Source organism: Microtus pennsylvanicus, chromosome 3 (assembly GCF_037038515.1).
Source record: "Microtus pennsylvanicus isolate mMicPen1 chromosome 3, mMicPen1.hap1, whole genome shotgun sequence".
Taxonomy (NCBI): Eukaryota; Metazoa; Chordata; class Mammalia; order Rodentia; family Cricetidae; genus Microtus; species Microtus pennsylvanicus.
In genome coordinates this window covers 41,285,198-41,312,934 of record NC_134581.1, presented here as the reverse complement: position 1 = coordinate 41,312,934, position 27,737 = coordinate 41,285,198, and the positions used below count along the sequence as shown (strand labels likewise).

Sequence of the window (27,737 nt, the reverse complement as noted above, 5' to 3'; positions counted from 1 at the left end):
TGATGATTTACTATAGCTCCCTTTACCCATAAAGACCCAATGTCAGTGTTGATTGCACTTCATTCTCCAGGATACACATTCCAACTCTTAAAAAGAGGAAAACGCTCAAAGTTCAGATTACAAATGGCATTCCAATGGAACCATATGAAAGCCAAAATAGATAAGCTTTCTGAGACTTTAATCCCTTTTTCTGGAACATCACTAAGCTATTTTTATTCTTTTGTCATAGAACTTCAGACAGAAGTTACTAACCCATTATTTCACTTCATTTCGAAGAAGAAGAAGAAGAAGAAGAAGAAGAAGAAGAAGAAGAAGAAGAAGAAGAAGAAGAAGAAGAAGAAGAAGAAGAAAAGGAGGAGAAGACAGAGAGAGGGAAAGAAAGGAAAGAAAGAAAGAAAGAAAGAAAGAAAGAAAGAAAGAAAGAAAGAAAGAGAAAGAGAGAGCGAGAGAGAGAGAAAGAAAGAAAGAAAGAAAGAAAGAAAGAAAGAAAGAAAGAAAGAAAGAAAGAAAGAAAGAAGAACATACTTAAGATGTGAGTTGACATCAATGACTGGAACACAGTGAGTTTGTCAAAGGCTGGCAAAAATTTCCCATGTGCCATGACCTCTTTCTTTGTCTTGGAAAAGAAACAATGGAGTTACATCCTTGTTGCTGCTCCCCATGGGACTTACGGGTTTTCTCTGTGCCCTTCAGAGGCTCGCTGTATTCATCCTCAACCACAGAGTACACATTCACCACATATTCGGTCTCAGGCTTCAGGTCTTTCAGCACTGTGCTGGTTTCCAGTCGACTCACATAAAACTGGAGGGGAGAATAAATGGAAGAACAGTCAACTCCATTCTTCAAGCCAGACCTCCAAGCAGCTGTCTGAAGTAAGTTTAGAAGGTATCTCACGAGGCTTTGTCCTTTATTTTGAGAAATTACTAGATTGCAGAAAGATCTCAGGTGTGATAACATAATTTATTTTTTGACATTTTTATTGATTTTTGTTGAGCTATACATTTTTCTCTGCTCCCCTCCCTGCCTCTCCCTTCCCCTTTAGGCCTCTCCCAAGGTCCCCATGCTCCCAATTTACTTAGGAGGTGATAACATAATTTTTCCCAGCTTTCATTGCCGTATTTGTAAAACTAATAAATTCTCATCCTTAATAAGATTCACTTGTCAACTTTATGCATCTAATTCAAACTTATGAATCAATTAACTTGTTTGAAAAAATCATATTGATATTCTGAGCATTAGGAACATTTTTTTTAAAAACTATTTCCCTTTCATGAAGTTCAAAGAGCAGTGCCTTGAGAGGAACAGAGAGGACCATTCTCCATTCATCTATTGTTTCTCACCCAACATTTTCCTCTGAGCTCTAATGAGAAGCACCCAATCTCTGCATGAGGAAGGAGGGCTTAAGAGTCATCTACTCACCTCCTGGCGTTTCCCTCCAGAAACAGGGTAATATTCCACCTTGTATCTGTCCACACTGTCAGAAGGAGGTGTCCAGCTCACTCTAAAGGAACGGTGAGTCCTCTCCGAAATAACTAAGTTAGATGGTGCTTCCAAGTCACCTGTGTGCGGAGATAAAGTGTACACACTCTTTCATTTCTGTAGCAAGGGGGGAAGTAGGAAATTAGACTGAAACAGCACTGATCTACATAGAAGTTTTTACAGCCTTTCCTTCACATGGGAAGAGGGTAATGAATCTATATAGAGACCTATTGCTCACTGACCTTTCTGAACAAATGGTCAAAAGGTTCCTTAATCTCAGAAGGTTCAAACTAGAGCTCTTTAAACACGATCTCCTGTTCTTCATGAAACCACTAGTCAAAATGTCACCTCGACCCAAGACCTCTGAGTCATCTCTGGCACCATTTCCCCTCTCAACCCATTCGCATAATCAGAGGAAAAGACCAATCAATTCAACTTTTCCATTGTCTGAGGTTAGACCAAGATCACTACCCCATTACTATTCCTAGGCATGTTATATTCTATGAAGATAACACTAGTTGCTGTCTATGTTAAGCTTCTTATGTGTTTAGGTCTAAATAGGCAATAAGAAAATCTAATTATTTTTTACTCAAGAAAGAATGAAAATAAGCACGTATTGATATTTTTAAATATAAAAATAACTATTTTAAAATAGCCAGTCTGTGGGTAGATAAGAGTAAATAACAGTGTCTATAAAATAACAATAAAAATGGACATGACAAATGCATTGTAGACAATAGCAAATATGTTGCAAATAGTTTAAAGAGAAAGGAGTCACTCCTATGAGTCCATGACCATGACAAATCACTTTCTTATAAACTCTTCTGGGATTCTTTGTGAGCCCAAACTGGGTGAGCATGTCTACTTGGGTCAAAGTCAAGCTTACAAAATTATCAAGTAGTTTTACTGTCTGGGAAACTTCAATGAATGCAACTATTACTTGGTTGATTAAAAAAATAAATAAATAAAGATAAAAGATGTTTTCATCCCCACTCAGAGTTCACTCCAATTGAATAAAAAAAGACATTTCTCTCAGCTAACCCAAAGCCAGAAGCCTACAAATTCTGGCTGCCCAGCTGGTCTATTTCTCCAGGGAAAAGGTCAGACTGTTGTTCAAAATCCAAAAGAGAAAATCTTTAAAAGTTTGGAGACAGAAGTTCAAGAAGGAACATGAAAAATAAAATGTGAGTGTAACCAAGGACCCAAATATTGTGAAGCATTTCTGCCACTCTGTTTACTGAACCACCCTACTTCTCTGAAACCATTGCAAGTTAATGACAGACTGTCTGCACACAATTCACATGTCTAACAGAGACGTCCTCACAGCCTAAGGAGCATGGATTTGTGTGTCGTTATTTTTGCAAAGCCCTTCAGTGTTGGTTCTTTCAATGTCCTATCTATCTGGGCCCTCTCCTGTCACTACAAACCCAGTTCTGAAATTTTGTTTCTAACCCCTAATCCCTTTCCATGGTTACCTCATTCAAAGCCCCACAACAACATCCCTAGGCGTTTGACCCCAACTGAGTAACTTCTCGGTATCTATGTCTCTGCCAGTAAAGAAGGATTGCACTATTTCTAAAAGTCTCAAGTTTAGGACTGTAACTTCTCTTCACATCCAGGGGTTATCAGCGTAGAGCAGCAGATCTGACAGTCTACAATTGAAGAAAAGAAAGCAGGCATAGGATGCCTCTCCCAGGCCTATGTCTTAGGAAGCTGGAAGAGGCTACCAAACATTACTTAGCAATCCAAATCTCTGAGCTTGTCGTTGCCATCTGTGTGACATAGCACTAACAAGAAACTGCGCCACTACAGAACAGATCCGAACCAGAAAGGGTGTCTCTTAACTCTCCTTTATTCTCTTCTCCCACTTTTGTGCATTTGCTGAGCCATATGGCCTAAATAAATCCTTAAATACACTAGAAGCCATTTTCTAGTTTGATTCCGCCCCAACCCCCCCCAAAATATATCATTTACAAATGAACTAAAATAGAGATTCTTAACTAGGAAGTTCCCCCCAAGAAGACATTTGGCACCAGTAAAGACAATTCTACAAAAGTCTAGAATGGTTTCTACTATTTCTGTAAGGTTAAACTCATACTAACTTTCCCAGAACCAAGAAAAATAAATGAAGAACAATTTTACCAAACTCTTCCTATATAAAAAGGAAGGAATTTTCACTAACAAGGACAAAATTTTACAATTAATTTCCTAAAAGCCTTCGATTGTCCACTGTGTGCCAGATGCAGGTAACCTAAATTGTATGTCATATCTACTCACCACAACTCAGGGGATGCTCCTGGCAGCCAGGAAGCAAAAGCCTCTAACACTGCTGAGCGTTTCAGAGTGAGGACCCCACCCAGACAGAGCAGCACCTAGCTAAGCTTACCAGGGCCCTTGACGCTGTTACACAAGTTGATGGTGAGGTCGTCCACAATCTTGGATAATGACTCAAAATCAGCCACATTGTATGCATGGATGTCATCTGGATCCGTGGCGATCATCTTTAGCTCAGCTTCATCAGCGTTCTTAATACCTTGGAAAACAGTTAATTACAAATTGAAAGCACCGTTCAGGACATGGTGATGGAATGAGGCAAATGCTTCAGGCCTTTTCCTTTTGAAAGTGCTCTGCCACTGAGTCTGTATAAGGGTACATGCAGATGAGCGCCAAGCGCCCACAGAGGCCTCTGTAGGCAAATAAATCCCTGGTGGAATCTTATTCTTCTCAGATGTAGCCAGGTCTTGATCACTCCAAAACAACTAGAGCTGAAATGTCAAAGTAAGTATTAGCTTTTTCCCCTTTGTTAATTTATTTCAACTCCTCTCTCACGAGACTTTTGTTCAGAAGTGTCAAGAATTCTACCACCTCGTTGGTTTGAGTGACTATGGTAATCCAATAATATTTTTAACTACAAAAATGTCCTCAGCCCATCTGCCACCCAGGGCATCACTATCTTCTCCAGGTCTTACCAATAGCAAACAGTTCCACTCCTTCATCCTTGAGTTTCTTTGATGGAGCCTCCACGTCGTCTTGTGATTTCCCATCGGTAATGAGAACTCCAATTTTGCGAGCGCGAGGCCTCATGCCAGCTTGGGTCTTGAAGCTCTGTTGGCGAATGAAATTCAAAGCCATGCCTAGGGGGATTTTTAGAAGACAGCCAGTCACATCGTTTCTCAACTCTCTGCCTGACCAAAAGCACGTGCCAAATCTGCAGCAAAGCGTCCTGACTTACCCGTGAGGGTGTTTCCTCCTTTGTACGGTAAGTTCGCCACAGCCTGTAATAAACTCTTCTTGTCTCTGTGGGCATTTAACTGCCACTCTGTTCTGGGGTCTCCACTGTACTGAGCGAGAGCTAAAATGAAACCATGGACGTTAGGATGGATTAAAGATCGCAGTTAAGTTGTCAAAGATCTTCAGTGTTGTCGGAAACCTACCAATTTGGACTCGCTTGGGACCAATTTCAAAGATTTCCACAATACGAGAAATGAAGCTTCTCACGGTTCTAAAATTTGCGCGGCCGATACTCCATGACCCATCCACCAGCAAGACAATGTCTGCTTCCGCTCTGGTGAGGCACTCCATCCCTGACACAGCAATCGTGAGACAGGACGGTAAGGAACACAGAGTTGGCAGGTCGCTCCCTTTGCAGCTGCTGCTACCCAAGTTTTCTAGTTCAACATACCAGGTAAGCTTAATATTCAAAGCCACAGCTATAATTTATTAACCTAAAATAAGTCACACAAAAACCAATTTCCCCAAAGATTCTTTCAGTGGCAAATCTTCATCTTTGACTCTATTTCCTGACCATGATCATAGAACCTAGAGATTTTAATTAAACCATGATGGTCAGTTTGAAAGGCTCACACAATCAATACCTAAAATAATCAATGAGAATGCATAGCTATCTAACAATAATTATAAATAATTTGAATAAGATTTGGATATTGCATTCTTCACTATTTAAGATATTAGCAAATAAATATAAGATGAACTGATTAAATATATAAACCATAAATGGTTTAAGTGAGCCAAAAATATCCCTTATAATAATTAAGATACCAGGTAACTATTACAAGTTATAAGGATTAGACACATGACTCTTGAAATCAGAACTTTATGAAGTAAAAACATGCTTTGAAAATCTAACACACTGTTCTATTGTTTCACTGCTATTTTTCTAACTTTTTCATCTACTGTAGATAATTTCAGACAGCAAAGTTTGCACATTCAAAGAATTGAGGAAGGAGGAAGACAATTAGGAAAAATATGCAAAGAAATACACGAATCGAGGGCTGTGGGACAGACAAACACAGATACAAAGCGAAGGTGTTTGGGAAGAGAAAATAATCCCAATATCCTCAGTGACAAGCTACAAAATAAAAATATAAGCCAGTTAATGTCATCATAAGAGAAACAATGAAACAATGCAAAATATCAAAATGTGACTTTCTTCCCGCCACGTCTAACTTTAAATCCTCTTTTTTCATGAAGCTTGAGTCCCCAGCTCTAAACTTCCCCATTCATTGCAATGTTATCAGATCATCTTTCTCTCAGTTTTAAAAGGAAAGAAACTTAGGTGATGCCCATCACACTACCAACTACACAATGCCATGTGTGTCATACCTTTCCCAAGACGGAAGACTCCCAGTGTTCCTAGGACCTACACCTTTAACATCTCTGGCTGTGCTAAGACTGACTCGTTTTAGCAAATGACTTTTTAAAAGTTTAGAAGTAAACTCTACCTCTTCCTCTCAACTTCAGTTCTATTAAATGCTGTCTTGGTTCACATAAAACCTGTATTTATGGCAAGGGGCAGAATGTCTAAAGGGTTTGTGCTACCATTTTGTTTGCAAGTCATTGATTGCCCACTTTTTCATATGTAAAACCTTCTTTCTCAGCCCAAATAAGCCACTGAAGTAAAAATATATAATCGTTATACCAAAAGAAAATTGTATAACTAAAAAGAAAAATTAGAGAGTGTAACTACTGCTGTCACACTGAATAAAACCCATTTTTAAATAACGGTATTTAATTAATGCAAAAATGAAAGAAAAAACCAAAAATAGACTCAGCTGGATTTCTTGAAGCAGTTCATTCAAACATAAAATAGTATGTGAATTATTTAAATATATTGCAGTGAAAAATTATAATTACTTGTCACTGTTTAATAACCTAACACTTCACATATGAGATAGTTTCACAATACTATTTCCTATAGAAATATAACTCAGTTTCTTACCAGAGGATAAAAATGGTGTCACGGTTGTATCAGAAAGGGTTGTCATCTCTTGCCCAACAAGTGGCAAACTTTCTCCTCCGTCAAACATCCCAAAGACATTGACTCTGTAGGTGGTGCCTGCCCTGGAACAGGGATGTGCACAGTGGGTATGGACCATGGGTTCAGGGAAGCAGTTTCCAACTTGTTAAAGATATCCGCCTTCACTAACAAACTTTCACCCACAGGAACTTAAAATGTTCAGTATTGTGAAAGAAGAAAAATAGCTGCCATCTCATTCCAGCCTGACTCACAGGGAAGCAGCCACCCAGCATTCCAGGGAGCTCCGGGGATTCACAGCACCATTTCTGGACTGGCTTTGCTGCCAGAGGCAGCATTCCCCCGATGTGCCTCAGAAAGGAGAGGAAGGAGCTGCCTTTCTTCTGTTGCCTCTGAGTGAATCTCAGAGGCTTAAGGAGATTGAAATGTTTGATGTCTGCAAGGTAACCCAGGATGCTAAGCACTGGGCAGCGTCAAACAGTGCCATCACCAACTTTCTTCCAATCTACACAAGTGATCATGAACAGCAAGCATTAACAGGTTTAATGTTACTGAATGCACACTCGAACAGAGGAAGTTTCTAAGAGGAACACCCAGTAGCAGGTCGGTATGACTGGATGGATGTGGAGTGCTGCTGTTCAAACTCACACTCCTCTGTTTCCCAGCTCACTGTCTGAAACTAGACCTTGAATCAACCCAAGGCTGTTTTGCCAGCTGGCAACAAGCTCAGACGCTGGCCTTTGAGCTCCAGTGTGCTTCACTGCAGGGACACCCACACTGGGAGTCTCAGAATGAGTTACCTGGCCACACATTTCCACATGGCTGCAATTGTAAGAAAACTATGTGATAAGGACATGTTAAAATCCAGGGATTCCTTTTTTTAAAAGTTATCCCTGATCACTTAATAACAAAAAATATTTGAAAATACAAACTATTTGTTTAATCTTAATTCTTTGCTTATTTCTGAAAACAGATAAGAGGAGGTTCTATGTGCCAAACCTGATCATTTATATAAGTGATATAATCTTTAAGCACAAATACAGTTCATTCGTACCTAAGCTCCTCCAAGACAACTGTGTTGTCATATGGTCCAAGGACCAACTCCCCTAGTCTTCTGTCATCCCCTGTGGGGTGGAATGTGACTTTGTAACCTTTCACTTCCCCAGGGGCAGGCTCCCAAGTCACGCGGAAACTTGACATTGTCGGGTCAGAAGTTTTGAGGTTTCTTGGTGATTTAAACCGAGAAGCTGTAAAATGAAAAAGGTTTTTTAAAAAGATTACCAATAAGATAGGCTTACGTGTTTTTTATTCACACCCACAAAAATATGACTGTATAGAGAGTCAAGTCCAATAGCACAAGATGTCAGGGTCGCTAAAAGCCCTGTGAAATGGAGTGTTGCCAGAGCGGCATAAACAAGTCTCGCGATTCAGGCAAGTCTTAGATTAATATATTAGCCGGTAGAATCATTTTACCAGGAACTAGATTTGCAAAGCAAATAATGCACTAATTAGACATGCCCCCTAATAAATACAACTTAATGTATTACAAATTGAAAGTGTTTGCATGCATGGTGCTGGAGCTTGAATCCAGGGTCTCCCTCCTGTTGGGCAAATACTCGACAACTCAGCTACAGACCCCCCCACCCCAGATTCAATTTGAAATGTTTACAGATGAAATCGATACATTCTAACCTTCTTTTTGAAAGGCAGCATACTTTCTCCCCCAAAGGCATGATTCGTATTATTATTGTTGTATACCTGTTGTCCCTGATCCTTGCCTAAGCTTTCCTTCTCCTGTCTTATACATCGGGAGAACTGTGATGTCATATGTGGTCTGGGGTTGAAGCCTCTTTAGCACTGTTGAAGTGACTGTGGGTGGCACCTTAGCGACCATTTGTCTCCCTCCCCCTTGAGGGCGATACACAACACGGTAGTTGACAACTTTCCCTGGTGCTGGTTTCCATGTAACTCTCATCGTGTGTTCTGTTTCTTCATCCACTTTTAAGGTTTTGGAATCTTGGGATACTGTGAAACAAAAAAAAATAATAATCTATAGCATGTCAAAAGAAAACTAATTTTGTTTGCCACCTCCTTCACATGAGAAGAAACTGTATTCTTAAGTGTGGACACAAATGCTGAGCATCATAGTCTCTTGGGTTCATGATGGCATGTGAGCTTAATCTCAGGATGGCCTCGGTGGGGATGCTTTTGCTTTATCCAGTTAATACTAAAAAAATGAAAGTTCATATTGCATGGATTTCCTAGTTGCATTCTAGAAACTTTAGTAAAGGAAAAGAAATTCATCTCCAAAGATGTGGTTTTAAATTTTTATTGTGCTTTCTCTGTAAAGAATTCCTCTAGTAATAAAGCCACAAGGAATACTAAAGATCAAAAATAAAGAGTTAGAAATTTTATTCAGGCCTTTTCAGAAGAAGCTACAATCTGTAAGTAACTGGTCAGAGTCAGGATGATTGACAGCCATCTTCTGATTTCCATGTGCATGTAAGACTATGAACACAAAGGAATAGCAACTCTAATAGGTGAAAACATCTCAAGGCTGGCAGATGAAAGCATACATACCAAGTATGTTAGGGAGCACTGTGTGTTAACATGTATCTAATATGAAGCTAATACCATCACTCAGCTAGCTCTTTTAGCAATATTTAACTATTATGAATAACTGTCAGAAATAGATCATCCAATATCTTCAAACAAAAATATCCCCTTTCTTATAAATAATAAGTTTATCATCAGAATCATTTAATTCAATACTAGAAGACTCGCAAGTACGCTAAAGCTGAAGGAAACAAAATCAACTGTATTCTTTGATTTTGAAGAAATTTTCATGGTCAAGTGGGTAAGAATCATAACGAAACAGTTTTAAATAGGGAGGGAAAAAACTTTGTTAAAATAGTTTTCAGACAATGATCGTCAGTTAGCACCAGTGAACCCTGGGATTTTAGGAACAGACTTGGGCTGACTCTGTGTTGGCCATTTTGTTGCTGGTGTGCTTCCAGGCACCAACACAGGCAGGTGGGACCCAGATGGAGCCCTGTGATTTTCCTAACTGATGAGACAGTGGGAGTCCACATCGAATGGAGTCCACAGACAGAGAACTGCAGCAGAGAGAAGGCCACAGAGAAAATGTCCCCAAACACACAGAAAATTCTCCTTGGGTCCCCAACCCAGGGTAAGTCAGGGCATGTGTATGAGGAAAGTACCACAAACTAGAGAACACATCACCCGAAATAAACAGAACCACTCTTGAAGCTCACATGTGGTCAGAAAGCTTCCCCCAGCCAGAAGACCAAACCTTAGAATTGAGGTGATGCCATGCAAGGTGTACAGCAGGGGATTGCTTCGATAACTGGTGTAGGAGGCCCTTCTGTATTTGTGTTGCTTTCGTTGGTTATTAAAGAAACTGTCTTGGCCTAGTTGATAGGGTGGAATTCAGGTAGGCGGGGAAGACAGAACAGAATTCTGGGAGGAAGAGCAGAGTCAGGCAAATGCCATGGTTTTCCTGCCCTAGGCGGTCGCTGGTTAGACTCATGCTGGTAAGCCACAGTCAAGTGGTGATACGCATTAATGGAGATGGGTTAAACTAATATGTGAGAGTTAGCTAATAAGAGGCTAGAGATAATGGGCCAGTCAGTAATTTAATTAATACAATTTCTGTGAGCTTATTTCGGGGGTTAAGATAAAGGGGTGGCTGGGACCAAAAGCAGACCCTCTCCCTATTACAGATAACAAAGCAAAAGTACTTCTAAAATAAAACAGGTCTTAACATGAATTTCAAAAAGATCAAACTATTTCCAAATAACTACATTCTAGGTAGGGGAACAAGATTAATATTTATAGTAATATACTTTCCAGAACCCAATAAAATAAAACTCAAAATATCTGGTCTCAAATAAAAATTATATGGCACACCAAGAACAAATTTATGACCTAAATTTTGGATGTAACAATTGTGTTCTCCCCAAAAATCATGTTGCAGCTCTAACCTCCAATGTGGATGCTCACAGGACCTTTGGGTTAAATAAGCTTATGTAGATGAGGTCCTAATCTAATGATATCAGTGCCCAGTGACCTTAGTAGAGAAAGTGGAGATACCAACCAGGTCAAACTCACCCTCCCTTATCCCCAACTCTGATGCAAAGAACCTAAGTGTGTGTGTATGTGTGTGTTCGTAGGTCATAAAGCTAGCAAAGGGGGGATTCATAAGAGAAGAAGAAGAGATTTTGGGGGAGGAAATAGAGTAATAAAATATCTGTAACTGGAAAACGGTAGAAGGGAACTAACTAGGGAAAGAAAGCTGGAAACACGGAGATTATAGTCTGGGAGGAGAACAAAATAAAACGCATCCTGAGCCTGTCTATGAAGATGCCACAGTGAAACTCATTCCCTTATGTGCTACCTTAAAAATATTTTAATTGTATCTTACAGTAAAAGAGAAGAAAAGTGAAAGTTCTTCTCATTAGATCATCACCAATGTTTATAAACACTAAAATTAGTAGGCTTCTGTATTTTTCTGAAAGGCACCGTTGTAGCTTCAACAGCTCACGGTGTTGCCCCCATGCCACTGCTGAACTAGTCATCGTGAAGAGGGACAACCCATATTCTAATCCCAGCTCATTATTTCATGGCATAAACATTCATGGGACATGTCCTTAAGTTTCAGTTTAAAGTGATGCTGGACACACTTCTAAGCACACGTGAAGAAGCCCATGTAAAACTGTGAACCTTTCCAAAACAAACGAAGAAAAGGCTTTTCTCTAAATGTGTAGAAATGTCTGTGACTAACAGATGCTTGTTGTTATTTGGTTTTATCATGGCTGCCTTCTTGTTTGGTTTGGCTTGGTTGCTTTGGTTTTGTTAGGTTTAAATATTCTATGCTTTCTTGGGGTTGCTCCGATTTGGCTTTTGTTATGCCTATGCATTGTACATGCTACAGTGTTAGATAAGGACATCTTCATACCAGATAGAGTGTGAACTGAGTATATTCCTCCCTGAGACAGTCCTTCCAGTGTGATCCCTTAGACCACTATTCACATCACAGGAAAAATGAGCAAAGAGAGGCCAGATCTACTGGCACACGCCCTTAATCCCAACACTCAAGAGGCAGAGGCAGGCAGATCTCTGTGAATGTGGAACTAGTTCATCGACATAGTTAGTTTAAGCCAGCAGGGGCTACGTAATAAAACCCTGTCTCAAAAAAAAAAAAAAAAGAAAGAAAATAGTGATCAAAAAGCACAGATATATCCAAGTATCCTTCCCTGCCTCCGTATACACACAATTTTTTCCATTCTCCACACCCCTACCAAGGTGGTACCCTTGTTAAAATTACTGAACATATACACTGTCACTCAGAAAACAGGAAGAACATCCTTAAGTGGCTAGGTAGGCACTGTACCTGGTGCTCTGTCTACTATCATTTCATTTAATACTCATGGCACTGCAAGAGAAGGCATTTATCATCTGTATTCTACAGATTAGGAAACTGACATCAGAAGAAAGCGAAGGCCCTTGACTAAGGTCATGCAGTCACAAAGCCTCCTGAATTTGCTTGGTCTACATGGGAGCTGTATTTTCACTTGTTTAGTATCCTAGCTAGCTGACCCTTTTACTAGAAAACAAAATGGACACATACGCATGGCTGGGAAGAATTCAAAATGGTCCAAATATATTATTTTTCAGATGAGAACCTAATTGGAACTTAAGCCACACTTAACCATCATTCATGTTCAGTTCTTATTCCCAAGTGAAAAAAAAAACCTCAGTGGCTCAATTTCATGTCACCTGAACTGATTAGTTCTTAGGTAGCACCAACATGTATCCCCACACTCTTGGGAAGTTACCTACATTCGGTTGTGGCATCTTTAGTCACGGGTTCTCCTTCTCCGCTGCTGTAAGTTGCAAAAACTGAAATTCTGTACTTGGTCTCTGGCTGTAGATTCTCTATCATAGTATGAATTGCATCTCCAGGAAGATTTTTCTCTCCAACCTCAATGTCATCATAAAGCGACTTCCATGAGACTCTGTACCCTCGAACCATTCCTGGAGCAGATGTCCAATAGGCCCCAATCGATGTGTTCGTGATGTCCTTAGTAACTAGATCTTGGGGTGAACCACGTTCTAGAACAGAGGTTAAAAGAGTATCACTTTTTAAATGTCACCTGAATAGTTAAGTATTCCTTCATCCTGGTAGACATCCTAACTTACTGGACTCAAACTCAGTCTCTCTAAAATTGATCATTGTTTCTGAGCTTTGGGGCTATTTTTCATCAATGGAGCAAATCAGCAGAAGAAAACTTCATGCTGCACAATTCCTAACTATCAACCCCCATGTGCTTATTTGTATTACGGGGCCCTCTAGGTCAAGGCAGACACCCAGATTCGAAGAAATGAATGCTTTTAACTTTTTTCTAAAAGGAACAATGTCTGAATGTCAATATTTTATCAGATGTCAGAGTACTTTGGGACAAAGCCCACTTCCACAAAGGTCTCCATGTCATTACCAGGATGTTTTCCTTTCTCTCTAATTTTAATATATTCATTTCAATTTATGAATTACAGTTACTACAACCATCGTATACTGCTTGCAAATCTTAGCTTCCACCCCAGCTTTCTGAATAAACTTTAATTTGAGTATTTGGTTCAAGAGAGCAAAAGTACAAACTTTTGACACAGCTTCACTCCAATGAAACTGTGTCACCAATAATTCTGGACAACTTAAATGTAATGAGTCATCAAATAGAGCACACTTCTTGTTCTGTCTGATCAAAATTGTCTGCTACCAAATCATGGCTCTTTCATTAATCTATTCTTCCCCTAAATGGAAAGACATAGAAACCTAAACTTATGATAGGCACAGATGTCTCTTACTGAAACCCTCATTTTCCATATTTCAAATGTAATATAAATATACTAGTCACTTTATATTGAATGCTTTTGCTAGGGTTTATACCACACTGTGACATAACTATAAAACTATCTGCCTCCTCAGCATACATTATGCCAATAATTGTTTTACATTCATGTAAATGACAGTGCACATACTAGATTTTTGAAAGCTGCTGTTTTTTTAACTCGGAGTGCAATGAACATTTCAGAACTACTCATAAACAATTAAGCATCAACCAAAAATAAAGATAAGTATTAATGAAAAAATGTCAGTGCACAAACACTCTCCTCATACATGGTAGAATGTAGAGGGAAAGATAAATAAAACAGAAGCTGGAAAGGCTACCAGATCCTAATGGAAAGTTCTTAGTCCATTATAAATGACTTTGAAAGTAGACAGGCCATCTCATCTCTGGGACGGAATTAGCTGCATATTTCACTGAAACCAAGAACACTTATTTTCAAGAACATAGTGACTTTTTTCCTCAGCACTTAAAGATGAAAACCCTTTGCCCTGAGAATTTGTTGCTTGCATGGTGATAACCGCTACATCTTCTTCACTTGCAGAATATGAAAGTGCAACTTCCTGTCGCTGGCTTCTTGGCTTAGTTTGGTTGTTTGTTGGTTTCTACTTGTTTTGATGACTGATTTCCCACAATTCTGCAACGTTTCAAGTCTGCAACACACTTTCCCTTTGCTTACTATAGGCCATTTTTCCACATGTGCCTTTGCTTCTGAATTTCTTGGCCTGCAGTCAGGAGGACTACAGGGAAATGAACTCACTTAATAGTGACTTTGGATTTAAAGAAGCTAGTTAATGCATTAATGATATTCTCCAAGCATATAGAAAATAGAAATTTTCTACCAAATTAATATCAGAGTAATCACCAATGTCTACTTTTCCTAAGGTCTGTGTCTTTCAATCTGCTTTTCTTCCTAATTTCTAAAGCACTGAATTTGTGGGATTGTTTGTTTCCATGACAACAAGCATCAGTCTCACAAACACAAGCAAATAATTTCACTATGAGAAAAATAACAGGAAGAGAATTGTGGTTGAAGCAAAAATGTATTCACGGAGACATTTCTGAGCTTAAAACAAAACGTTCCCTCATCACTAGACATGTCTTCCCATGAGTTTAACCAACTATTTTAAGAATCAAAAACCTTGTAAAACTAGAACAAAATACAAACAAAATCACAATAAAGACTTTGTCAAGTGCCTTAATGCCCTGGGATTTATTTGCAAAAGGCCTTTTTAAGATACAAATGAAATAGCAACTAAAGGATAGTTGACTTCTCATTAAAGGCACACCAACAATGACTTGAGTGACCCCAGAGAAGATTCTCAGTTACAAGGAACGGGCCTTTAACGCCCAGCTTCTGACAAAGGTATATGAACATCATCTGTAGACACACATCACCACATCCCCACAGAAGTTGCAGCTCGGACCCCAAGGAAAGGAGACGAAAGTCTAATTCAGAAGCCATGACCGCAAAGATAAATGCTCAACCCAGTTTCTTTCATCAGTCAGAGTGATAAGAGTATCCCTCCTTGTTTAGGCTGTTATCCCGCATACTGCTCTTTGCCTCCACAACAGGAGGCTACACATTCTAATGAAATACAGGATGCTTTGTAACATGTGGATTTTTAGAAAAGACAGTTCCTTGAGGAGACTAGGTATCAGGCCTACAACCTATGATGTTTTTTGTTTTCTTTTTAAATGGGGTCTTGTGCCGGGGATGGTGGCGCATGCCTTTAATCCCAGCACTTGGGAGGCAGAGGCAGGCGGATCTCTGTGAGTTCGAGACCAGCCTGGTCTACAAGAGCTAGTTCCAGGACAGGCTCCAAAGCCACAAAGTAACCCTGTCTCGAAAAACAAAAAAAAAAATAAATAAATAAGTGGGGTCTTGGTTTGGTCGAACATTAGATTACCAAAAGCTAAGCAACCGTATAGGTTTAACAGGCAGGACACAGGGTAGCATTAGGCTGGTGTTGGGGTTAAGGGTGCAATCACCTGAGTGGGCCACTAGCAAGCTATGTCACTCCCTAGTGCCTTCGCAGCAAAATCTGGACTCAACGTGATTAGGAACATAACAATGTTTTGAGAGGCAAAGCTCAGCCCTGCTCAGATCAGAACACATGAGACTCTGTCTAAATACTAGCAGTTCCTAAAAATCTTTTAAATCTGCCCTGTGATTCTTTCCTCCAGGGCTCTTCACTCTTTGGTGTCTTCCTTCACACACTCTCCAGTCTCCTTCTACTCTCCGCCCCCCACACCACACACACACACACACACACACACACACACACACACACACACACCACTCATGTCTAGTTTCTTTCTGTTGCTCCTCTCTGAGAGCTGTTTGAGCAAAAGATACACTTGGCCAGGGTGTCACTGAGTCTTCACTCTTGCTTTGGTCTAGAATAATGGCTCCTTGAAAATGAAGAATTCATGAGAAGCAAAACTGGTTAAAATGGGGGTTATGGTTATGATTGCTTGGCCCTTTCTGTATGTATAGCTTTATTGCCATGCACGTGACTCAAAGTCACTTCAAGACTGACACTCAGAGACCTGGGAAGCTGATTTAACTGACCGTCACATACTTTCAGTGAGATGTGGGATGTCTCCTTCTCTTCTCTCTGGCCTATCCTGCTTAAAAGAAACCGACTCTCAACACATGCCTGTTTTTGAACACTCAATGGCACTCTTGTGAGTTTAATCACATTGTTGTCAAGGCAGGCATTTGATTGTTTAATTTATTTATAGTCCCTGCCATCAGGGAAGCTCCAGTTACCAGTAACTACCAGAAAATATTTTAGTTTGGTAAGACTGGGTTTGAACAAGCATCCATGTTTGGAATACATTAGGAGTGAGAAGAGAAAAAAGAAAACCAGAAGTTAGAGTCTGGTCTCCTGGCAGTGAGCAGAGCCCAGCAGGCTTTGTTCCTTTGTCCCCACCTTGCTGAGAGGAGATCCACATCTGCTGGAGGGGTTGCTCCCTCCCTCTTGCGTGAGCTCCTCCAATGTTTGTTTTATGGCCCTGAGATTGCTCAGGGGGTTTCTCCTTAGTGGTGTGTTTCAATAATGCTAATCTCCTAGTGCCTGTTTTCTCCTGCTCTGAACTGCGAACTTGTGTTTCTATATTTCATTCATCTCTGGAAAAGAATCTGTGGCATTTGTTTCAAGTGTCTCTCTAAGTGCCATCTCTTCTTTTCCCTTTGATTCCATCTCAGTCGCATTCCTATACAATCTTCCTAGCACCAGTGTAAGTACAAGGAATAGGAGTATCTTTCTGTCCAAGATTTTCAAGTAGAAAACTCAATCGGATTTTGAAATCTTGGTATTGAGCCAAAGGACTAAGAATAAGTGACTTTTGAGTACTTGGCTTTGAATAGAGCACCTATTGTAACATCCAGGGCTCAGGGGAACATTGCAGAAGAGCAGTAGAAAGAATGTGAGAGGGCAAAATGAGCTGTGGAACGCCATCTTTTGGACCTGATATGGCCTTTATACTCATGAACCTACAGCATCTGTGGCTACCTTAACAACTTGCACAGAATCAAGCCAGTTAATATTTCAAAATGGAGTTCATGAGGCCCCACCCTTAGCTGAGAAGCTATTGGTTGTTACTAGCTGCTGGGGAAGGACGATTCATTTTGTTTTCTTAAGAGCAAATGGCCGTTAGTAGATTGTCTATGCTCAGGTAGCTAGCCTCATGTCCATTCATTAGTGCGTTCAGGTAGCACCAATGGGACTCCAGTAGCTTTTTAATGAGGTTGTATTTTTTAATGAGGACATAAAAGTAGGAGGAGGATGTCTGTAGTATGAGAGGGAGAATGCTCAGGGAAAATGGGAAGAGAATCAGAATAAGATACATTGTATATGTGTATGAAATTGTTTTAAAAAATAAGAATATTCTTTAAAACAATTTTGGTGTTTGGCATCTCCTGACTACAAATAATGTTCATATTTATATGAACATGATTATATAATATATATTACTATATATTAACAATATATGAGCATATATGTGAATATATATTCAAAATGCATTTTTTTTCTCGTGCCTGCTTGCATCACCTCATTGCTGATGCTGTGGAATTGGTGCAGCAGACAGGTGTATTCCTCATGATCTGAACATCCACAAAGGGTTGAATTATACAGTTTTTCCACACGCTATGCCAAAGAACCAATGTCTCATTTAAGTAACTTTCCTATGTTTCCTTAGCTCTTTTCCATTTGCCTTCCGAAAAGGAAATTAGCATCCAATTCAAACATAATTAAAATATAAATTAACCAACGATGATAGCTGAAGAATGAGTCACCCTGTAACGAAGCTGTGCTTCATCTTATAGATTGTTCCAGCCAGCCTTCACACAGCACTTTTAAAAATAGAAGTTCAATTCCAAACGTAATGTAAATGCTCTTCTAAATCAATTTGTCTTTTCCGTTAGAGCTCAGCTCAAACGCCATCCAACTTTCCATCGCAGACTACAGAAGACCTGCTTCTGGAAAGCATTTCCAACTCAGACTGCAGAAGACCTGCTTCTGGAGAGCGTTCATGTGGGAACAGAACCAGAGTCACCATTCCAGAGGGCAAAGTTCACTGTTGACGACTCAGCTTAGCTACTTAAAGGAATAAGCAGTTTGTAAATATCTCCCAAAACTGCAGTGCAGCTTCAGAGCTGCAGGAGTAGAAGTCTGTCTTCCCTAATTATTGCCTCTCCAAATCTGACTTAGCTGGAGTTCTCTGGCAAGCAATTAAATCACAGACAAGAAACTGAATTGGCATTCAGTGATCGTGATAAAGTTCCTTGGCAATGTCAGAGTGCTTGTACCCTCAATGTATGATTTTTCAAATTATGAGACAGCAATAAATCTAAGAAAACAGAGAAGCCTTGTTTAGTCCACCTTGGAGAAGCCCATGGTTTTGTGCATACAGCAGAACCCCTGCACTGTGCTGAAGACCTCACTGTAACAAAATGTCAGCTGAGTCAACTTGGTTTGATCTGTAGGGAGCCATCCATAGGTCAGGCACTAGCAGGTTGCTACAGCAACTGAAACAAAGGAAATCCTGAAAGGGCATGGTTTCCATAGCTAGAAAATACTCAAAACTCAAAAACAGAGTTGTACTATTCCCAAACTGATATATCCATGCCTTTGTGGCGAATCCCTGAATCAAAGCGAAGCATTATTCACTTAGATTTATCAAAGCAGGTTGCCCTCTCTGTCGCATCCCAACAGTCAGTGCTAAGAGTTCTATCCAGACGTAAAGTGCATTTGCATGCACAGCCGCGTTTTTAATTACATTAAGTCTATCTACTTTAATGACAACAACGGCAGTTGGGGACAATATAAATCAAAAGTAATGGCTTCTGCTCAGATTCCTCCGAAGTTCGGATCTGAAATAGTCATAAACTCTGCCTTTGTGATTCTATCACACAACAGTCCTAAGCCAACCATGAACTTGCCCGGTGCCAGTGCTAATAAATCTCTCTTCCAGAGGCAGGGGAACTTTTCAGAGCACCGCCTGCATTTCAAAGGGAAAAAGTGCGAGGAAAGAAATTCCGGCTAGAAATGGTTGTAGACCATACAAGGCATTCTAAAAAAGAATAAGGCAGAACTTTTGTTCTTTGAATTGAAAGCCACATGTTCTCGAGATAATCTGCAAAATTTTTAACCTACAGAAAGCTCTTGCTGGTTGACTCCAGGCCCTGGATAGAAGAAGCATTCCTTCAAGGTCTGCTCTTACCACCTCCTCTCCCAGGAGAAAACCAGATTAGAAAAACAGCAGCCCTCAAAAGCATTTGCCTGGCTCTTCTTTGGGCTTTCCACTCCCTACATTCATCGTCGTATCCTATTCCTGTACATGGTATGTGGATTTGGCTGAACTGGTATAATAAAATGAAATGGAAGAAGCAGGGGCAAAAATCTTCTACTAATCTAGCCACAACTACACTTTCACAGACTCGTCAAGTTTACCACACATAACACAATAGAATAAATATGTCCATAAAAGCAGGAGGACAGCACTTTTGTAATCTTCATGATAGGCCAAGAGCTCCACTAAAGTGGCAAAGACGTCTTTGATTGACACAATTTAGTTTCAGCGAGTTCACAAACTATTTAGCTTTCTTCCTTCTCAACAAATGAGAAACAATGCTTTTTTTATTTATATATTTTACTTCCTGTGCATCTTCCTCAGAAACAGTTTCTGGTCAAATACATGTAGGGGTGTGTGTGTGTGTGTGTGTGTGTGTGTGTGTGTGTGTGTGTGTTTACAGTCACACACACAGATGATTTGGCAATTTCTTGATGTATAAAGTTATAAATTTATAAATATTATGCTACCTATCTGAACTAAGAAAATTTACAGGACAAGAAAATGTTTGCTGAAGATTGCAAAGTGCATTTTGCTATGTGAGATTTCTAGTACATTATTGTTGGTGAAGGATGCTTTCATTTTTTTTAAATCAAGATGAGGTGGGGGCTGGAAAGATGATTCAGTGGTTAAGAGCACTGACTGCTCTTTCAAAGGACCCAGGTTCAATCCCGGCAGCCACATGACAGTTCACAACTGTTTGTAACTCCAGCTCCAGGGGATCTGACACCCTCACACAGACATATATACAGGCAAAAACAACAATGTACATAAAAATACAAATAAATAAATTATTTTTAAAAAGATGGGGTGAATGGCTATGCAATACCATTTCTCAGACTGGATGCAGCTATGGTAAACATTTACTCACACCAACTGTGGTTACCTGCAGACTAGCCCTACCAACATCAGTCAATGAAGGGGGAGGAAAGCCTCTGAACTATTGGATCAAACTAATGATGGGTATTTTGCCCAACTCCAGTGTTTTCTTTCAATTTTTTTTTCACTCATAATGTACTTCTGATTAACTTTTTTCTAATTACCAATTTGCATAAGTAATGTAAAATAGTATAGTGTGGTGTCATAGTCCTTAAGCAATTATGAAAAGGGCATAACTAAAGTCAGAGAGTGGCCCCCACAGGCAAATGGAGTCATGGCCACAAACCCTCCAAAAGCTCCTCAGATGACAAGTTTCCCCAGGTCCCTTCCCTTGAGTATTGTCCATGTTCTTCACTGCAGCAGCCCGTGTCTTTATGGCAGTTGTTCACACTTTATCTATATAGAGTAGGTTGATTTATAGTATTCATCTTAAATACACATTCCTTTTAAGGAAAAAAGACTACACAGTCAATATTTCATTCTCTAAAAGCACTTCCAGCTTCTTCATGCAGAATCACACAGACTCAAGATTTGCTGGAACACAGGGCATTACTTACCTTCAAGGGTTGTTCCTTTACCAGAAAGGGCTTCTCCAGCCCCAGACGCATACAAGGCTGTCACAGATATGTCGTATTGTGTCCCTTCCTTCAGTCGCCTCAACACTGTGTTGGTTGTCTCTCCCCTCACAGTGACCTCTTGAGTTTCGCCTCCTGCTGCTGGGGTGTATGTGACAAGATACTGCTTCACTTTTCCTGGTGCCCCACTCCAAGACAGCTTCAGAGTTGATGTTGTAGCGTCAGAAACTGTTAAGTCTCTTGGATTCCCTCTAACTTCATTAAAAAATATAATAGTATCAAAAGGCATTATTTAGTTTTTTTAAAATGACTTGAAAACACTCATTTTTTCATATATGTGTTATATCAATTTACATCCTATGTAATGACTCTATGGCAGTATACACCACTGCCTCACTAACAAAATATAAGCTTTGCTAAATAGGGTCTTACACAATAGTAAACAATGAGCAAATGGCATCGAATTCCTTTTCTGTGCTTATACAAATTAAATCTTCTACAGAAGTCAGACAGTAGCGTACTTCTGCAAACCCAGCACTTAGGAAGGTAGGATAGAGATATCATAGGTTTGAGGCTAGCCTGGATGCATATATGCATTCTGTCTCATAGGAAAAAAATATTTTGTGCAAAATCTGCCATATAAAATATTCTCCTTAAAGCTTTCCCATAAGTGGAACCAGGTAATGTGTGTTGTAATGTGATCCGTGTATTTCCTTTACCTTCCTCGGTGGCTGCATTTCCTGTCAGTGGAGAGCCAGGTCCGGAGGAATATTCAGGAATTACAGATATTTCATACTTTGTGTCTGGTGTCAGGTTCTCCAGTGTTTTTCTCCTCTGATTGGCTGGGGTACTGACTTCTTTGCTTTCTCCACCAGATACTGGTCTGTATATAATTCGATACCTTAAGACTTTCCCTGGAGCTTGAGACCAGGTAATTTTAAAACTGTCCGTAGTCTCATCTGTCACCTTCAGGTTTCGTGGTGCTCCTTTTACTGAAATTTAAAAATGCATAATTCTTTTTTAAAACTAGCCGATTTTATGTGAGTACAAAAAAACTTGCTTTTGAACATTAATTATAGTATTTTTCTAACTAAATTCCAGGGCCAGCTTTATTTGTAAGCATTCTGGTTACAACATTTGTTTAGCCAAATCTTAAATAGATTCTGAAGCCGTTCTGCAAATAATTTTTTATTTGTATGGTCATTTACTGTAGAGGAAAAACATATATGTGAATGGGAAGTCTGTGATAAGCACTTAATGAATATCATTAGATATAAATCTCAAAGTTGAATTGCAATGTGTATAGCACAGACTTAGGGTCTTCAGTTAAATTTTCAAGTAAGAGCTCAAATGAGAAAACCATTGGACTTTATGGTTGGTAAACATGCTCAAGAAAAAAGACTGTGTATATGGACAACACGTTCAATAATGGTGAACTCGAAGTCATCGAGTTTTCAACTCATTGAGATACAGCTGCAGTGTAATGTGGTTGTATGCGGCCAACAAACAGAATTAAAAGTTTACTTAAAATGTCAGCAATCATGGTGCTGGAGAGATGGCTCGGTGGTTGAAAGTATGGCTGCTCTTCCAGAGGACACAGGTTGGTTCCCACCACCCACACAGCAGCTCACAACCACCTGTTACTCCAGTTACAGGGTATCTAATACCCTCTCCTGGCCTCTGAGGGCACTGCACACACCTGGTACATACATGTGCAGGAAACACACCCAAATGCACAAAAGTAAAATGAATGTATCAAAATTTAAAAAGAAAAGTTCAACACACAGCTAGCTTACTCCAGACAGAAAAAGGAAAAGAAAAAATCCATCAGTAAAAGAAATATGTGGGGTGCAGTGGTTGTATACTTTAGTCCCTGTACTCGGAAGGCAGAGGCAAGTGGATCTCTGTTGGTTAAAGCCCAGTTTGGTGTACATGGCCAGTTCCAAGCTAGCTAGAACTAAATAGTGAGACTTTGATCCCTCCCCTAGAAAAGAAAGGAAAGAAAGAGGAAGAAGGAAGGAAGGAAGGAAGGAAGGAAGGAAGGAAGGAAGGAAGGAAGGAAGGAAGGAAGGGGAGAAGTTGTAGTTTGCAAACTTTATCTATGATTCATTGACTATGTCAAGAAGAAAGACCAATTAGTCAAAACAAATGAATGACTAATGGCTGTGAATCCTGGCTCTGAAGCTTAATAGATGCATAAATTGAGGCACAGATTGTTCAGCAGTTAAACATGACTACTTATTAGATTATTAAAATATCTGAATAAGATAATCCATGGGAAACATTTAGTATACATATGACACCTAGTACAGGCTCAAAAACCACCCGCTCAATTAAGATGTTAAATGTCAAAACTCGGCTCTTTACAAATGAAATTTAGATGCCACAATTTCATGAAAAGCATAGGCATCAAGCTCTTTTGTGGTCGCAAGTGTCTAAAAACTTGAGTATCTATGACTACCACTCAAATTCCCTTTTCTTCTTCCTCTTTTTTTAAGACAAAAAGTGAGAATGTGGTGTGTTTCTTTCCAGCGTTTATTTTTATGTAAAGAAGTCATAATAAAAAGAACTCTATACGTAATATTACATAAAAAAACAGAGCCTTGAGGCCAAAAACAAACAATGTCAATTTATTTGTAAACATGGTAGTTTTTCAGCCTATAAAAAAAGAAGAAAAATAAAACCAAGTACAGAAAACACAACTGTTTTTAAGGTGCTTAATTCCTAAGTTAGTGTCCTAAAGTGACTAATAGTATAGTTGTCTCATGTGCCTTTCACCTGTTACTACAGAAAACTATACTTGCTCTCTTCTGTTTGAAGAGAGGGCTGAAATAAAACCCAACAGCATCAAACCTTAGTGTTCAGGGAGAATGCAAAACCATCAGTACAAACAGTGAGTCTATTTGTGCCAGAAGATATCAGAAGTAAACAGGAAAATTCAATTCAACAGCTAGGCAGACTGCTTCACACTCAGTTTTTAAAAGCTGTCAGACTCAAGTTTCTTCTTGAGCTGTGTTAGGCAGTATCAGCAATCAACAAAGAAGCAGAAATATCTTAAGTGCAAATATCTAAGTTATAAAAACACACAAAAAATGTGTTAGATATTTCAGTTGGCCTACAGTCATAACTATTCCTCTATCTTGTACAAAAGAAAATTATCAATCTTCTTTGAAAAATGTTTTAGCAACAAAGATATTCCATAACTGTATCAGTAAGGTATGCAATAAATGCTGGATCTCTCTGCAAGTTCTTCTTGTACATCTTAACTTCTCATGATGCCCTTTGGATCCTTTCCCTTGCATCCGGTCAAAACAGGGAAAAGAAGCCACATCTCTTGTAATCACTGTCTCCATGTTAAGAGTAGTTGTCGTATCTTAATTTTTTTTCTTGGCCAGACTAAATGTCAAATGAAATTAATTATGCCTAAATGCATTCAGCTCTAATCAGTAAAGATGATATATCTCAGACACCAGTAGGATTGAGTCACTCACATCCCAGCAGCGTTTTTCACAGTAGCTAAAAGTGGGAACAGCCTAAATAGATAAATAACCAGAGCATGGTGCAGTCATTCAATGAGACAGCATTCATCCTTATAAAGAAATAAAATTCTGCCCAAGTATGGTGGCACAGGCCTTCAACCATAGCACTCAGGAGTCAGAGGCAGGCAGATTTCTGTATGTTTAACGTTAGCCTGATTTACACAGAGAATTAAAGTCAACCAGGACTACATAGTGAGACCTTGTTTCAATAAATAAATAAACTCTGACAGAAGCTGCATCATGGATGAGGAATTACTCCAGGTGAAAGAAGTCAGACAAAGGGACAAGCATCACATGATTACACTGGGTAAGGGCTTACAATAGAAGATTCAAAGAAACAGAACGTAGGATGACAGTCTGAGAACGGGGCGTTGGGAGATGGAGATCGGCTATGGCTACAGTGCTTTGGTTATACACAGCTCAGCACATGGGTGGTGCTGGTGATGGCTACACAAGGTCAATACACTTCGTGCAGTTGAAATGTTCACCTGTTGACTAAAATGGCTGAAAAGCGTTTGTTTGTTTGTTTTTCATTTTATTATCAGGTACTAAAAGCAAGTGGTTTATTCATGCTATAACTTTGCTATCTAATGAATCCCAAGGTTTTGAGCAAACGTGGGAGAGACGGCACCGTACCTTCAGCTGTGGTCTCCTCTCCAGTCAGGGGAATACTGAAGCCATCCTCATATTCCGCTGTCACATTGATCAAGTACAGGGTCTCCGGCTTCAGGTTGCTGAGAACAACACTGGTGCTTGAAGATGGCTCCACCACTGTGACCTCATCATCCCCGTTGACATCTTTGTATGTCACGTGATATGAGAAAACATTTTCTCCAGCTGGAGACCATTCAGCTTTGAAACTATTAGAAGTCACCTGAGTAAACCGCAGATCCTTTGGTGGCACATACGCTGTTTAAAAGAATAAAAAAGAAATAATTGAATTTTTTTCAAATCTATGGAATAAAAATAGACCCCTTGCCTCTGTGCTTCTGAAATTGTGGATATTGATTTGGGAGCAGGGTCGTTGAGAATCAAGCATATGGCCGCTGAGAGAAGGCCTCCTTCTTAAAAGGATGTCCGGGTCATTTTCCTTGACTCTCCACAACAGTGATGATATTATACAAAGGAAGCAATTGATTAAAATGGAACTTGAATTCCGAGCTTCTCAAGACAAAACAGTAATGGGATAAATGTTCCCCCACAAGTGTCTGTCTAAACAGTAGCAGGTTTTAAATGAACCATAACAATTTTCCCAGTCACCCTGGTCCTTGCATGTTAACCCTTAGTGACAGGTAGGCAGATATTTCAAAGTAAGGCATTTTCTGCCATATGAATAATTATAGTAACTGGGATGGAGCCTCAGTGTGGAAAGCACTTGTCATGAGACTGAGTGTGAATGCCCCAAATCCATTTCTATCTGGGTGCAGTGGGGTTCCTCTGTAACCCAAGTGCTTCCACAGCAAAAGAAGAGGGTCTGGAGTCAAGAGAGCTCAGCCTGAAGACTGAGCAGCAAAGACTGTCTCAAATAAGGTGGGAGTCAAGGACAACACCTCAAGCCTCTGACCTCCACACACGTGCCATGGCATGTGCATGCCCATCATCACAAACACATACAACTACATATACACATCTACAAAGGAAGGGTTTTCAAAATAATATTAAATTGAGCATGCCTTAAACTGATCCGAAGAAGAGACAATGCTTACTGCACATTGCCCTGGGAGACATACAAACAGGAGAGATGGGAATGTATAAAGTTACTAACAAAAAAAGACATGTGTAAATATGTCATACACCAGAAAACTGAAGGAGAGTTTAGAAAGGGGATAATATTTCTATCTAAACATTGGAAAGCAGAATTTAGACACATCAAGAAGAAAGAATAGCGAATACCAGATGTGAAGAATCGAGCCCCAAAACAAGAAAAGAGAATGCACAAAAAGAATCCAAAGGTCCAAGACTTTTAGTTGCCTTGGGTTCAAAGGACCTGGATCTGTAGCTACACAGTAGAAACTCAGTAAGTGGTTGCTTAATTGGCTATGACAAACAGTGTGATGGAGCTGGGTCCTGAACTCCCCCAGGGATCTAGGGAGGGAACTTTCATGACTCTCTGGGTAAACAATCTTTTTCAGCAAATAAGAAATGATGTGCATACCCTGGAGAAAGTTATGTGTCAGACCCAAATACGCTAAATTTGATGGTTTTCAACGGCAGTGGGAAGTTTCCCTGTACCCAGTGAATCGAAGAAGAATCCTACCCAGGGTTTTAGAATTGGGAAACTTTGTTTACGGCGAAATAACTTTCCCAAAATCTACCAACCTTTCTTCTTTATAGCTGCCAACTCTTGCTCAATTCTAAGACAGATGGACTGTGTGAGTTCAAACGATATCCTCTGAAAGGCATCAAAATCCTCCACTGTGAACACATGGGTCTCGGGGGGAGGAGAGGCAATGGCTTCCAACTCGGAGCGAACAGCATCCTTTACGCCAACTGCGAAGATCTCCACGTCCGAATTCCTGAGTTTTATAGCAGGGTCTCTGAAAGCATCTGATGACTTCCCATCAGTGATGAGAATCATGACCTTCGGTACATTACTTCTTGAGCCTTTGTTAGGCACAAATATTTTCTCTCTGACATAAGTCATTGCTTTGCCTGTGTTTGTGGATCCGCCCCTGTAGGGGAAGGTGTTTATTGCTTTGATTATGTCTTCAACCCTGTTAAATTCCTTCAATGTGAACTCAGTGTGAGGGTCTCTGCTGTACTGGACAAGGCTTATCTGAACCCTGTTTGGTGAAATCTCAAAACTTTTGGCAAGAACTTCCAAAAAGGCTCTAACTTTAACAAAGTTTGCAATCCCAATGCTATAGGAACCATCGACCAAAAACACGATATCAGCTTTTATATCCACACCACGTGAACATTCTGTGAAGAGAAAGAAAATCCACACATAAACAAACGTGAACTAAAATATAATAAAATTAAGATATAAATAGCTCTAGATATCTCACTTTCTTCATAAGTCTACTTCTTTTCAAAAACTGCTGCAGGACTAGGGAGGCAGCTTGGTGGGTCTCGCGCTTCCTGAGCAAGCAAGAGGATCTGAGTTTGGATCCTAGCCGCCCACATAAGAATCAAGTAGACCTTAATGCAGTGCCGGGGGCATGGAGACAGGCAGATGCCGGGGCTTATTACCCAGCCAGTC

The 27,737-nt window shown here is 39.8% G+C and overlaps 1 protein-coding gene across 4 annotated transcripts in view; it reads right to left on the bottom strand.

Moving 5' to 3' along the window:
- Col12a1 (collagen type XII alpha 1 chain) overlaps positions 1-27,737 on the bottom strand; it is a 108,065-nt gene that overhangs the window by 62,829 nt on the left and 17,499 nt on the right. For 2 of the 4 annotated variants that reach the window (XM_075965135.1, XM_075965134.1), the window contains exons 10-23: positions 26,855-27,457; positions 25,172-25,444; positions 21,716-21,988; positions 20,979-21,251; positions 12,617-12,889; positions 8,513-8,779; positions 7,809-8,001; positions 6,719-6,840; positions 4,914-5,063; positions 4,712-4,831; positions 4,449-4,613; positions 3,866-4,012; positions 1,420-1,559; positions 672-801 (exon numbers count right to left, since the gene is read on the bottom strand). In XM_075965135.1, the coding sequence (XP_075821250.1) occupies positions 672-801; positions 1,420-1,559; positions 3,866-4,012; positions 4,449-4,613; positions 4,712-4,831; positions 4,914-5,063; positions 6,719-6,840; positions 7,809-8,001; positions 8,513-8,779; positions 12,617-12,889; positions 20,979-21,251; positions 21,716-21,988; positions 25,172-25,444; positions 26,855-27,457 (3,129 nt within the window). The remainder of the gene's footprint in view (positions 1-671; positions 802-1,419; positions 1,560-3,865; positions 4,013-4,448; positions 4,614-4,711; positions 4,832-4,913; positions 5,064-6,718; positions 6,841-7,808; positions 8,002-8,512; positions 8,780-12,616; positions 12,890-20,978; positions 21,252-21,715; positions 21,989-25,171; positions 25,445-26,854; positions 27,458-27,737) is intronic. The other 2 variants (XM_075965137.1, XM_075965136.1) reach the window with 1 other exon arrangement.